Source organism: Leopardus geoffroyi, chromosome X, assembly GCF_018350155.1.
Source record: "Leopardus geoffroyi isolate Oge1 chromosome X, O.geoffroyi_Oge1_pat1.0, whole genome shotgun sequence".
NCBI lineage: Eukaryota > Metazoa > Chordata > Mammalia > Carnivora > Felidae > Leopardus > Leopardus geoffroyi.
Genome location: NC_059343.1, coordinates 122127685 through 122142280, shown reverse-complemented (window position 1 = coordinate 122142280; position 14596 = coordinate 122127685). Strand labels below are relative to the sequence as shown.

The window sequence follows — 14596 nt, the reverse complement described above, 5'->3', positions numbered from 1 at the left end:
TTTTCAGTGGCTAGAGAAATTATAAACACAATGTTTTTGTTAACGTGGTGTATCTCCAGAGCACATTTTAGTCAAAGACATGAATGGCACATGAACACGTGGTTCACAGCATGCTCAGTGAAAAGATTTTTTCCCTATATGTGTTTATACTAAAACTCATAGATGGGCTTTTAATAATACACTGGGAGGATTTGCTGCTACTTAAATTCTAGAATGCTGCTCTACTACAAGGCATGACTTTTTTTCCTTTGTAATACTAATTTTCCTAATCCATTTTGCTTAAAATGGAGACAAAGTTGTCAGCTAACAATGTATTATTTTAATAAAGATTCAGAGATTGAAGGAAGGGGCAAAAGAAGTACTAGCAGGCAAAGGAAATTAGTGGTGACTTCTAAAGATGCGCCCCGAATGCTGCTCAAGCAGCCAGTTAAGCATCACATAGTGTTTCAACTCGGCTGTCAAAAGCACATGTCCATTGCAGCTGTAATTTTCAAGGTAGTTTTAAACAGTGTTAAAGAGAAGGGGTGCAAAAGGCTCCAGCAAATTAAATGCTCCCACTCCTCAAAGGCAGGGGAAACTTACCTCAACTTCGTCACTTTCATTTATATCTTTATTATAACCTACGGGTGGTGGGAATCTCACATCATGGAATGGAATCTGCCTCTCTGGCTGCCAGCTGCAAATAAGCAAACACATAATTATTTTACACACTTTCTGGTTTAATGGAAACAATGACCACCACACTGCCATCAACTCTTGGCCAAACGTGAACCTCTGTTTTTCTAGTGTAAAGAAGCAAATGCTTTTAAAATAGTCAGTATTCTGCTGAGTAGGGCCTAATGGCAACGTAGAGACATTTCAACAAAGTCTGCATGCAGCACAGCAGCCTCGTAGTTCTACTTGGAATACTCCTCTAAACACAACAGATCAACATTACAATTTTCCAAACAAGTCTTTCTTCCAATAATTTCAACCTCTAAGAGTGCTAAATGCAAGGCCACAACAGCAATTTCTTTTGATGCTTAAATTAAATGTTAGTATATGTAAGTGTCAGTAACATCATCACCATACTTCTACTTGCAAAGGAATTTTAACCACATTCTAAGGACCACAGGAACTGGTCCTAAATGCCCTCTAATTCCCAAGCAAAATGGGGCAGTCAGCACATTAGCAATTCACAACTCACTTTTCCCCCTTTAAGTTTTAGATCCCACGAGGTGGTCAATTCTTGCCATGGATAGCATCAGCATGGCCTGGTAAAGTCTGCTAAACCACAGAAACCCGATGAAGACAGCCTACAGGAGTTTGGTAAGTTGCCTATGTCTTTAAATTTAAGATGATATGGAACAATTTTGAAAAACACCAGGTTATTCTTTTATATCCAAAATGATATAAAATATTAAAAGACAAACTTTGCAGAAACACTGGAGGGATTCAACTGCTGCAGTCATTTCTGGTTTTTTTTGTTGTTAAACTTTCTTAGTAAAATCCTACTGAGAAAAGTGCTAATTTAAAAAAAAAAAAAAAAAAAGAAGAGCCATATAGAAGATAGGAGGGTAGGTAATTAAGTTAGAATTTATGGAAATCTGATTAGGTCTATATTAGACTGAACCCTTTCTCTGAATTATACACATTTGAAAATTATGACACTTTAGAAAACGCTGTCTTTACTTCAGAAAAGCCTTTTTATATATACTGAAAATTAATGACTTTTAACATGTCACAAATTCATTGCTAAGTGTGTTTTCAAAAACATATAATACAAAATATAGCTTTCTTGGTTCCAAAGAAGGAAGAATTATCTTAAATCCTAAATGTACCGAGATAAAAATTCAAATTCTTTATCCAAAAACGTGAAATATGGAAAGTAAAAACATAACATCTAAAATAAGCTGGTATTATGGCAATACGACTTTCTTTATGATTGAAAGGAAAGAAAGAGTAGATATAGTCTGAAGTTCTATAAAACATTAGTTTTTCTTAAACAGAAAAACAAAAAGGAAACACCCAAGGATGGGCAGAGACTACTTTGGTAGGGACCTATCAAACCCTAGTGATGTGCTCAAACCCAGCGGTGAATCTCAAACATATTCCATGAACACAAAGAATACAGGTGATTTATTTCAAATCCCCAGAATGATAGTTTGAAGAAAAACTTTTATGCAGCTATATAGTATAGAAGAAAATAAGGAGGTCCAAATGTAGAGTAATTTTAGATTTATAATAGAAATCTGATTAAAAACAAAAGAGAACTAATCTAATAAGACAGTGCATTAACCAGACACATTCTTGAATGCAGAGAGGAAATGAGTGTTTGCTTAACACTTAGATTAAAGACTACAGGAGAAATTAAAAGAGTGGCAAATAAAGATAACTCTTCCTTTATGGGAAACAGTGTTTGTCTAGTGATGGGAGCAAGCAGATAAGAGTATAATTACAAAAAAATTACTCTCATGTTATCAAAGATTCTTCTGTTAAAAGTGTGATGCTGCTGTCTAGTGTATAACCATGCAAATCCATGGATACTTGAAGCAGCAGAGGCAAATTCTGGAGCTTTTGGCTCTATGCCTTCAGAAAAAGTTACTCTGTTATTCAAATTTATATTCTGGACTGAGGTTAGTGTCTAGAGCTGAGAATAGGGTTCAATATTCTAAATCCTTTTATCCCTGTCCCCCTAAATGTGTTGCAGACATCTGAGACTACTACTACTTTGTCCTGTTGGTAGCTCAAAGAATCTGCTAACGATAAAATTGCAGTATGTCTGGGTCAGATACTACATTTTAACAGATTTACCGATATAACTCACATACCAAATTATCCATCCACTTAAGTGTATGTACAATTCAACGGTTTTCAGTATATTCACGTGTGTGCAACCATTACCAGTCAATATTACAATATTTTCTTCACGTAAAAAGGTAATCCCATGCCCTTTAGTTAGGACTCCCCATCCCCTCCAGCCCTAAGCAACCACTCATCTTTTTCTCTATGGATCTACAAACTGCTTTTGAGATGCTATCAACTCTCTTGGCACACAGAAGCCAAAATGTTGTAATTGTGGACCATTCTTCAGAGTTCAACATAATCCTAAAATCATGACCACATCTACACTCTGGCTACAGAGTTCATATGTACTTTAGAATCTTGAATGGCTACTTTGAAAATACCCTTTATTAGTATTAAAAAAAAAACTCAGTCAAGAGACTTGTTTCTTCCTATAAAATGCCAACATCTATACCACAGGTACCTTCGTATAGCTAATGTTCCTAGGCCCCTAAGTATTTCTGTTTACTCTTCTAGCAGAAAAGATTGGTCACTGATATTATTGATTATAAATACATGATGAAACAGATATAAGTTCATGAGTAAACATGATTATTCCTCATAACATATACTAGACAATTAGACCATCGATTTTTCATTTAACATTATAAAACCCTCATCAATTTTACCAATACCCATGAATCCATTTTCATGTTGTAACAATCACAAATATTTCTATTCAAACTCAAAGTTACTAATACAGAAGAATCTGGTTTCTTTCCTTACATTCAAGGGGACTGGGATGCAGGGATCAAGGTTAAACAAAAGGGATCTTTGAGGTTAACAGCAGGAACAGTCATTCCATTGGTTTTAATATTGAGTTGTTCAGGATCTTCCTGGTGAGTAACATGAAGATCCATTCCTGAAAAACACTCAAACTAGACTCAAATTTTTTAAAATGAGGAGCAAAAAGAATAATTAGTATGAAATATTAAGGAACCTGAACCTTAAAATAAGACACTTACTTGTTTTCAAATGCAACTGTTATTGAATCTTCATGAACGTCCTTTACAAAAGCCTGTAAGAAAGACACCAGTTACATTAACTTGTAAGCTTAACGATCATTTGTTTTTAGTTAAATTTTATAGAGATACCAAACATTTTCTGTTTAAGAATAAAATGGAGCTTCAAATGAAAGCTTCAGTTTGTGAGGATGACTCATTCATGGATCACATCTATTAGTTGGCCACCTACTATGTGCTAGGTCCTAGGAATATGGATTAGTTAAAACAAAACATGAAAACAAAACTGCTTGTTCCAGAGGTCAGCATCTAAGGAGTGAAGTAATTGGAAATTACAATGCAGGTATTGAGTATGTACCTCGAGGTGCACTTTAGGCTAAAATTATTGAAAACTAAGAAATTTGATCCAGCACCACATGCCAGCCAGTATAGATCTCTTGTAACCTATCTTCTTCTCTTTAATACAATTTTAGGAGACTACAATAGTAAATGACTAAGTATAATCTCAAATCTAGGTATATACAAGCACACTAAATTTTCCTGAACGGCAATATGCTGCTAATGCCACTAAAAAGTCCAATTACCAGAGTTTAATTAAATTCTCAATCTCATAGGCACTTGGAGGAAAAAACAGTAATATAAAGTAGAGGTTTAAATCTTTTAAATCTGATGACGCAATTGCTAGTAATCTGCAGAAAGACATAACAAAAGTAATAGCTAACTAATTATCAAGAATTCTTTAATCAGCATGCCTGTTCTTTAATTCTATAAAATGACATAACTAAAGTAATAGCTAACTAATTATCAAGAATTCTTTAAGCAGCATGCTGTCCGTAATTCTATAAAATTAAGTTTTTAATAGGTGCAGGAAAGGTTTTTGTTTTTGTTTTGACAATTAGAGGAGTAGGATAAAGCATAAAGAAACCTACAGGGGCTTTATATCTTAATTCATTTTATAATGGCTTGAGAGATTTAAGCTTCTTACTCAAACTTGTTCTGTACACGTTTCTCTCCTTCCATGCTTTCTCCCTGCCTGTGGGATTATGGCCAAACTCCTTTTTTGGCCGTAAAAGGCCCTGCGTGACCTGGCCCCCACCCCTCACCTCTCCAAGCTTCATCTTTCACATCCCTGGAGGCTGCGGATCCAGCAGTGCGAAACTACTTGGGCTTCTCAGTAAATGCTGTTCTTTCTTACCCACTGTCCTTCCCCTCTTTTCATCTAGCTACCTCTATTAGTCTCTTAGGTCTTGGTTCAGATGCCACCGCTTATGCGCAAACCCAGACTAGGTTACATTCCGTCCTTGCATTCCTACAGCATATCCTATGCTCACCCCTACTATAAACTCACCCCACTATATTACTAGTGCTCGTCTCCCCACTAACAGTAAGCTTCCTAAGGTCTTACTTTATTTACTCTCAGACTTCAAAGGACATACTAAGAACTCAATGAAATGGATCATTGCCCAAGGTGTTCCTATCCTACCCATAGAGAAAAGATTGTGTGTGTGTGTGTGTGTGTGTGTGTGTGTGTGTGTGTGTTGTGTTCATCAGGGAAGACAAAGTAAAGGTGAGTTTTCTTATCAAACTTGGAAGACTGAGGAAGACTCCGCAACACAAAAGGGAGCGGAAGATGGAAGAAGCATGCCAGGCCTAAGGGAAAATAGGAACAAAGACTCTGAGCTGGAGAAACAGCGTGGGGTGTGATAGAAAGAAATCCTCTGTGGACATGGAAGCAAACACAACTTAATAGCGAAAAAGAATAGCGTTTTCAACAAATGCTGCCAGGACAACTGGATATCCATGTGCAGAAGAGTAAGTTTTTGACTCTTAGACCACATACAAAAAACTAAAAATGTATGAGACCAAAATGTAAGACCTAAAACTATAAACAAACAAGTGATCCAAGGCAAATGTCTTGGTAAAAGTCTTCCAAGGCTTGAAGCTAAAGGCTTAATCAAAAACTTACACTTCTCCAGATACAAAATTAAAATGTATCAGTCAAGTATCAATTAGTTGCTCTTAAGAAAAACAATGGCAGGTGAAGCAGGGCCCTAAAAAACTTTTATGTGGAAGCTACATAAACAGAGACACCAGTCTTCTGCAATTATGTTGAAAAGAATAAAAGCAAAGCTATGCTAAAAAAAAAAGTTCCCTTATAAGATCAAGAGGGACTATAAAATGGAATCCAAGTGTTCTGCTATACCCAACATGGCTAAGTTATTATTTCTAAATTCAGCATGCACATATATTTCTATAGATGCTGATTTAAAGGTGGGGAGGAATCCATATTTTCTTCCCATCATGTTTCCTCAGCTATATTTAAATCATGAGCACTTTCTACAGCATCTTTTGAAAACTCTAGTTTAATACTAACCACGATGTTTTAGTTTAGAATGGGAATAGCAGAACCCCCCCTCCCCATTCCTGCTTTCTCTTTACCTGATAGTCAATACAATCCACTTTTGAGGGGAGGGAATCCATCAAAGACTAAAATCAAGATTCCTATTATGAGGTGATCCCTTATTCACCAAGAAGGGGCATGATTTGTTTTCATTTACAAAAAATGTTTTTTTTTTTTATTTGTGACAGAATGCGCAAGCGAGCACGAGCACACATGAGCTGGGGGAGAGGGGCAAAGGGACAGTAAGAGATTCTTAAACAGGCTCGATGCTCCATGCGGAGCCCGATATGGGGCTCAATTCTATGACCCTGGGATCATAAGCTGAGACGAAAGTAGGAGTCAGATGCTCCAGGCACCTGGGTGGCTCAGTCCGTTAAGCCTATGACTACTGATTTCGTTTCAGGTCATGATCCTGTGGTTCGTGGGATCAAGCCCTGATTCCGGCTCTGCGCAGACAGCACCGGGCCTGCTTGGGATTCCTCTTTCCCTCTCTCTGCTCCTCTCCTGCTCGCTCATTCTCTCAAATAAATAAACTTAAAAAAAGAAAAAAAGACTCAGACATTCAACTGACTGAGCCACCCAGCTGTCCTGCTTCTGTTTTCATTCTTGTCTCAAGTTTTATGTTTGCATGTCGCCGCAGCAATTAACATTAGTTCCTTACTGTATACTATGCAGAAAATGTTAAGTCCTTTAGTCAGTCAAGAGAACCTTGTTACAGCTGAATGAAAAACTGTTCTCACTTAATTAGGCATCTTTCCAATACCATTGCTCTATTCTAAAACTATGCTGTCTACCATAGCAGCTACAGGCCATATGTGACTATTTATATTTAAATTAATTACAATTAAATAAAATAAAAAATCAGTCTCCCAGTCATACTTGCCACATTTCAAATGCTCAATTGCCACACGTGCCTTAGTGTCTGTGTTAGTGAGCGGCACAGGTAGAGATCAGTTCCGACATCGCAGAAAATTCCACTGGATGGCACTGATTTAAAAGCATTTTACAAATGTTGGGGACTGTTTTCAAATCCACCTTACTGACTCTAAAGGTCAGTCTCATTGCTTTATTGCTGTTATTTTTATTTTTCTCTTTGCCAAAAAGTTATTGCACAGTTTAATCATACTCATTCACCACATGTGCCTAGTTCCTAAAAATCAAACGTTCCCTCAAAGCAGGAAGATCTGCAACTGTTGTGACTATTAGCAACCAAAGGCTTTCAAAGGCTTTGAAAGCAATTCTGGACGTAGAGTGTCAGAAATGATTTGAATAATCATCACAGCCTACTAGCCCTTGGCTTTCTAGTTAATGAGGCTTATTTGTATGTGGATGTTTGTAGGACTATTCCAAAATCAGTCATTTTTAGTCATTGTTTGCATATTAAGTAAATACAGAAGGCACAGAATACCTTCTTGTTGCTGCTGTAACAAGCTGAATAGAAGAAACTATTGGCTGCATCTGGCCTGCTCTCACACCCAGGAGAAACATCTCCTTGACTTCTGAGGCCTTTTACTAACCTGTTCACGTCCAACCAGGGTCCCATCTTCCTGCGGCTCAACATTCTCCAGTAACCGTTCTTTTGGCCACCCTTCCCTTACCCCAACACTCATACACCCTCGTTCCGTGGACACGTCCAGAGCATTACCACCCTACCCACCACCAACCTGGAAAACTAGTAATCCCCACCTATCTACACCAAAGTTGGTATCAGGGGAGAAGATAGGTTCAGGGGGATCCCTGAGGTTACAAAGACGACAGACGGAAGGGGTTTGAATAGAATGCACAAAGGGAGCTGCACTGTACTGAGAGCCAGGGCTCTTACGGGACGGGACTCAGGAAACTTAGTGGTTAAGAGTTTTGCCTGAAGGGGGCGCGCCTGGGTGGCTCAGGTCATGATCTCACAGTCACAACTCATGAGTTCGAGCCCCGCATCGGGCTCTGTGCTGACAGCTTGGAGCCTGGAGCCTACTTCAGATTCTGTCTCCCTCTCTCTCTCTGTCCCTCCTGTGTTCTCTCTCTCTCTCTCAAAATTAAATAAAACATTAAAAAAAAAGTTTTGCTGTGAAGGAGACCTAGGCTCCAAATTTTGGTTCTACCAGATAAGCTGTGAAAGTCTCCAAGTAGTCTCTGTGCCTCAGACTCCTCAACTGCTAGTAACAAATGGATACAGGGGAACTGGATCTGCCTTATAAGAGTGTTGTAATGAAATCACACATGTCTAGTGCCTACCACAATGCCTGCCTGGCACACAGTTGGCACTAAATAAATGAGAGGTAAAGCAGAGAGGGGTGTATTTTATGAAAGATGCAGAACCATAGGGGCGCCTGGGTAGCTCAGTCGGTTCAGCGTCCAACTTCTGCTCCGGTCATGATCTCATGGTTTGTGGGTTCAAGCCCCACGTCGGGCTCTGTGCTGACAGCTCGGAGCCTAGAGCTTGCTTTGGATTCTGTGTCTCCCTCTCTCTCTGCCCCTCCCCTGCTCGTGCTCTCTCTCAAAAAAAAAAAAATAATAATAATAATAAATAAAAAGTTAAAAAAATTAAAAAAAAAAGATGCAGAACCATAAATACTCTTGCAGTTCAGAAAGTTACATCTCAACAAAAGCACACTAAAGAAAAAAGATTTAAAAATTGTGATACAAAAAGAAAAGACTATTTCCTCAAAGATACTAAATACTGAAAGGTTATTTAGACTCTGAGAAGAAAAGATGTAATGAAAACCTTTAGGGTTTGAGAAAGATGCTAAAGTGCAGTGCTAAAGACAGATACAGGCTCCTCATCAGGAGAAGAAACAAGAAATCAAAAAGTCATTATGGGATCCCCAACTTAACTGGCAACTAGATCAAAGAAGCAGTAGCAGAAATCATACTTACCAAAGTGTGCAATGACAATTCAAACATTACACTACCAGGACTGATGAAGCTAAGAAGTCCATCCCTATTTGGGTGAACTCTTACCCTCCAACTCACACGTCTTCGCTTGGTAAATTCACTAGTCACTAGTCAGAAGAGTGGTTATCATAGAGACAACCTGTATGTACTTCAGTGTTAGCCCCTGACCCCCACAGAACACAGCTACTACACCATCACTGAAGACAACACATGTAGTGCGATGGTAATTCTCGTTAGAGAAAATGTAGAGCACGGCAAAATGTCCCTCCTAAAGAAAGCCCACAGGACCAGAGCATAGGGATATAGAATTCAAACCCAAGGCTTCACATATAGAGTGGGGTTATCATTTGTCACCCTTTGAATGTGGGCCCTAACAACATAAAGGAATGAATGGAAAGGGAAAAGCACAATTAACCTCATCAACAACCCTTCTCCAACCACAGCACATGTCCAGGATTACTTGACTTTACTTGGGCACTTAACACAAATTCTGAGAAAAATGCATTCTTTCTGATTCATCTTGACTCTAAGATAGCACACAGAGAGAATAATATTAACTTTCCTGTGTGCGTATGTATTCAAACTTTTTAATGCTTCAGTTCTTATATGCTCCATATGACAAAAGCAATTTCATAGTGAGGTCAAAGATTTCCAACTTTCTCTTTCCTTAGTAGGAATTCACAGGAAGAATTACATACTAAAATATCAAGATGCAAGAGGTAATTTAATAAAAAGCTGATACAGAAGCTGCATATGTCATGGCATCTTTGTATGAACAGTAAAAAGTGGTAACATCACCTTGCAACTCTTACAGTGGTACTAAGGAGGTGTTACGCTAACAAGATACAATCGGAAGGTTATAATGAAATTTTAAAAAGGGCAGGAAATCAAGTCCAGTTCATTTCTTCAAGCTAAATTTCATCATTTCAGAAATGATGCTATCTGATCTCAAATCACGAATCTGAGAACCCTTACTAGCTATGAGGCTCAGTAGTAAACCACTTACCTAATCTCTTTGTACATCTCTGTCCTCATCTACAAAATGGGGATAACAATAGCACCTCAGGATTGTTGGAGAGGATTAAATAAATTATTCACAGATGTAAAGTGTCTAGAATAGTGCCTGGCACGTAGAAAGCTCTCAGTACCTCTCAACAGTCATGATCATGATCACAGCCATCTCAGAAAACACATTCCCACAGTGGACAGGAACCAGAAACCCAATTATTATACTACTGAGTTTTGTATTTAAGTAATAATTTGGAGGTTTCTAGAATGTGTGAGCATGAAATGCTCACTTCGAAAAGTTTCTAGAATGTGTGAGCATTGGAAAATGCACACTTCGAAAGGGGGAAAATGGTGCTTCCACAAAGACATCAAACCCTAAAAAGGCTAGACTCGGGGAAGAAAAAAAAAATGTGGTTGACCTGAATAACCCACTTCCTTGAAGTATAGAACACCTATAATGCAAAGTTAGATGTAGAGACTTCAGAATAAACATGAATAATGCCTTCTGCAAGTTTATTTGTAGTAAAACACTGATTTCTAGCAGGCTATGTATGTAGCTAACATGACATGTTGGGCCACTAATGTCTTCATTAAAAATACCTCTTCCTGATTGTACATTTTGTCATAAGATAGCTGCTAGTTCAACAATATTACTTACCACATTAAAGTCTGTCCTCAGATACCAAACTTAGAAACATAAGATGTATTAAATTAAAATCTAAAAATAAGAATACAATTTAGCATATTCACACCATATTACAATATTGAATCAGATGTCACTATAGTTTCAGAAAACTATCTTATGTTTCAAACACATGATTTATCCATCTTTAGTAATATTCATACTAGTATCCAAAACCTAAGAACTTTAGGATATGCTAGTACATTCATATCACAATGACATACGTTCTATATTCTCAATACATTAGAACTCTCATTCCCCCCCCAAAGAAACCCTTAACACCAAAACAAAACAAAAGCCACCACTACACTATTTTAGGTAGATGCCCCTAGAATAAAGAACCTATTTCAAAATTATTTGTTTAGGAGATACTTTGGAAAGATTTTGTGACATTTGTTCATGTGTCCTCATGTCTTAAATAACATAAGACTCTAAGTTGTACATGAGACTTTTTCCAAGTCAAAAGAATAAGTAAGCATAAAAGTAGTGGTTCTGACAACTACTAAATGTAACTTTCAAGTTTTTAAGAATAAACACTAGAGGGAAAAATAGCAATGAATTCTCCAATCTTAGAGTTTTGGTTTCGTGATTCTGTTAATTGTGAATCTTGAACTTTAGTTGTTTTGCAGAGAAAAGAATCCAAATATTTGCAGCTATACTCTATCCAGTTTATATTGTAAACTTGGACCATGTGCTCAGAAGATGGAGAATCATCCCTTGCAATATGGTGGTTGTGTTAGGCAAATAGAAGTGTGAATTCACTTACACTGAAGTTGTTGGAGTTGTTCAGTTTTTAAAGGCTTTTCTTGATGAACCAGGTTCCTATCTTTTTCATAAATGTAACATTTCTCCGTAATAGTTCATTTTTTATTGGTGTTTTATTTCCCATCTTTTCTGTCCATCTCACTGGACAAGCAACTCGATTTACTTTTTGCTTTACAATTCTTGACAATATTTTGAGTCCTATGAAAAGTTAAACCTCTTCATTATAGAAACTATTTTTGTACCAGCACAGACCATTTGAAGTTTTCTTAAAAATAAACTTTAATTAAGTAAACGTAATAGCAATTTCTCTACACGTATTTGATGTTTCACATTTCCCTTCAAGAAACTACGGGACAATCCATTCTTTTTATTTACCTTCATATTAAGCAAATTCGTTAAAAAAAAAAAACACACACACACACAACTAAAACGGAGGATTAAGAGCAAAGATAGAGGGCATTTCTTATTATAAAGTCCAATCAGCTTGCAAGCAAAATCACCGCAGCAAATGATAGGTTGCTGGAAGGGAACAATAAATCCTTCAAGACCAGGATGTGCTACTTGCCTTCTCATAGCAGGCAAACTCCACTGAAAGACGGTAAGAGTGGTGTCCAATCTAAGCTAATATCAGAGATCTATTAGAACACTGCCCAACCATTAACCCCTGGCTTATATTGACTACAGTCAGCACCACAAAACTAGTGAGCAAAACTACCCATCTAGGAACCAGAATGATTCCACACTAACTAGCAGAAATTATTATGGATCACTAAAATAAATGCAAACCAACATTTTGACTACAGAGTCAAAATAAACAATTTTATATTGGCGAGACTAACAATATAAATGTTGGGTTTTTCCTTTCATAGCTACAGGTTTTATCTTTTGGCTAAAAGTGTTTACATACTTTATGCACTTATGAAATACGTTGATCCCAAATATCTCCACAGAATTGGTAAATACACACGTATGAAGTCACTTGTTAATTTTCCCATAGCCAATTGAGTCTTCTCTGAAATGTTTCAGTTATGCTATAATAAATTTAAGAAATGTGTTGGACAATGACAATAGCTAATTTCCACACTTCCTTCCATATGTACCTTCTATTGCCAAAATACTAAAGTGGAATTTTACTTACAGGAGTTATAGAGAAACATTCAAGAGAAAACAAGAATTTATAGATCTACAGTGTAGATCTACTAGATCTACAGTGACTACTACCAACAGATGCCCTACTGATACATTAAGAATGTTTTAAATCCTCCTTTTGAAAATGTAAGATATTAGATCTGCAATGATGTAACTTAAAAGAGAAAACCCCACATTACTACTATGCATGCCTATTTAAAACCTCAACAATACTGTCCACTGCAACATTACACATTGAGAAAAGATAGTCAAGTATTTGGAGCACAAAACAATTATTTCTATTCGCGATTTGAAATTCTCTAGTAATAATGTACTCTCAGTTAATTTCCTGAAGTTTCATGGCATATATTCAGGCCTTTGGAGGGTTAAAAATTGTTTCCTTAAGTAGCAGAGTTGCTAATAATGTTTTCAGACGCTGAAGCATCTGTATTCCTGAATCTGGCCGCATTTATAACAAGGGAGGGGGCCGCCAATATTCAAGATTACAAACTTCTCTAATGCATTACTCGGATATGTCAGGGTCTTCCTGAAACTTTTGGATCTCAAAAATCTCTTCTGAAATCCACAAAGCGAGGTCACTAAAAATCAGTTGCCATTGTGATTCGGTACCGACTACAGCTTCTTACTCCTCTTTCTTCACACCCCTTGCCCAGAACAGTGGAGCTCTCCGAAGTCCCAACGCTGGACCACCGGAAAAGAGAAGCCAAAAGAGATCGCAAACCCTCTGTGAGAGGCAGGAGGCGGCTCGACGGAAGCGCCCCCAGCTACTCAGCAACTACCCACACGTCAGGCCCGGATCCCACGGTGAGAGGATATTTAGGAAAGGGAAATAAGCCGTCGCCGTCACTTCGCGCGGATACCGGCCCTTCCCGCCGGGATCTTGTACCTGCCGCCGGCCCTGGCCCATCCCCAGCTCTCCCTCGGCCCCCGAGAGGACACGCTCTTCTCCTTGCCCGCTCTCATTCCGATAGGCGCCGGGGCCTCTTATAGGAGAGGCAGCGGGGCTCGAGGGGCTTCCTACAGGCCCCAAGTCCGGTTCTTCTCTCCCAAACATCCCAACGAGCGCACCGTGACCCCCGGGCGCCGCGCTCGGGAAGAGGGCCCCAGGCCTGCCTCCCGCCGAGGCCGAGAAGAAAAGGGAGGGAAAGAAGGACGAAGATGGGGCCTGCCCTGGAGCCAAGTACCTTGTAGAAAGCGCCATTGGAGCCCCGCACTTCCACCACCAGCTCCTCCATCTTCTCGAAAGCCCTGCTCGCGCCGGGAGCCCGCCCCCGAGAGGTGGGCTGCGGGCGCAAGAGGCCCAGCCGCCGCCGCCGCCGCCGCCGCCGCCGCGCTCCCGCACGCCCCCCGGCAGCGGCGCCGCCGTCACCGCCGCCACCCGCGCTCGCCGTCGGCTCACCGCCCGCTCGGAGGCGGCCCCTCACCGGAAGTGAAACCGAAACGGAGCCGAGCGCCTGACTGAGGCCGAAAGCTCCGGCCGCTCCGCGTGTAAACAGTGAAACAGCGTCACGTGACCGACACCGCCCCTCCCCCCGCGGGCTTGGCCCCCCTCGGCCCCGCCCTCTTTCTCCCCGCGGGCCCAGGAGCGCGCGCATGCGCGCTGCTTGGAAACCGGCTGGGGGCCGGGCCACACGTACTGCGCGCGGGCTAGGCGTGCGCGGGCTCGTTGGAGGCGGGAAGGCGGGAAGGGCGGTGACAGGTCGCACCGCGGGCTGAGGTCGCGCCGCTTCGTGGCGCCTGGCGAGGGCCAGAGCGCCTATTCCTGTAGAGGGTCAGGTGGAGGCGTGGGAAAGATCCTCCTGTAGTGATCAAGTGTATTCACTTATTCGAAGTCTGGGCTGGCTTGGGTTGGAGGCTTTTTTTTTTTTTTTTTTTTTTTTAAGTGGGGCACATCTAATTGAGCTGGAGGTGGAGTAC

At 39.8% G+C, this 14596-nt stretch overlaps 1 protein-coding gene across 21 annotated transcripts in view; it reads right to left on the bottom strand.

The window, feature by feature from the left end:
* FMR1 (FMRP translational regulator 1) overlaps nt 1-14164 on the bottom strand; it is a 50509-nt gene extending 36345 nt beyond the window's left edge. For 14 of the 21 annotated variants that reach the window (XM_045472992.1, XM_045472996.1, XM_045472982.1 and 11 more), the window contains exons 1-3: nt 13864-14160; nt 3789-3841; nt 583-676 (exon numbers count right to left, since the gene is read on the bottom strand). In XM_045472992.1, the coding sequence (XP_045328948.1) occupies nt 583-676; nt 3789-3841; nt 13864-13914 (198 nt within the window). In that variant the 5' untranslated portion in view covers nt 13915-14160. Of the gene's footprint in view, nt 1-582; nt 677-3549; nt 3672-3788; nt 3842-13863 lie in introns of those variants that run through there. The other 7 variants (XM_045473003.1, XM_045472984.1, XM_045473001.1 and 4 more) reach the window with 5 other exon arrangements.
* Between the last annotated feature and the right edge of the window lie 432 nt (nt 14165-14596).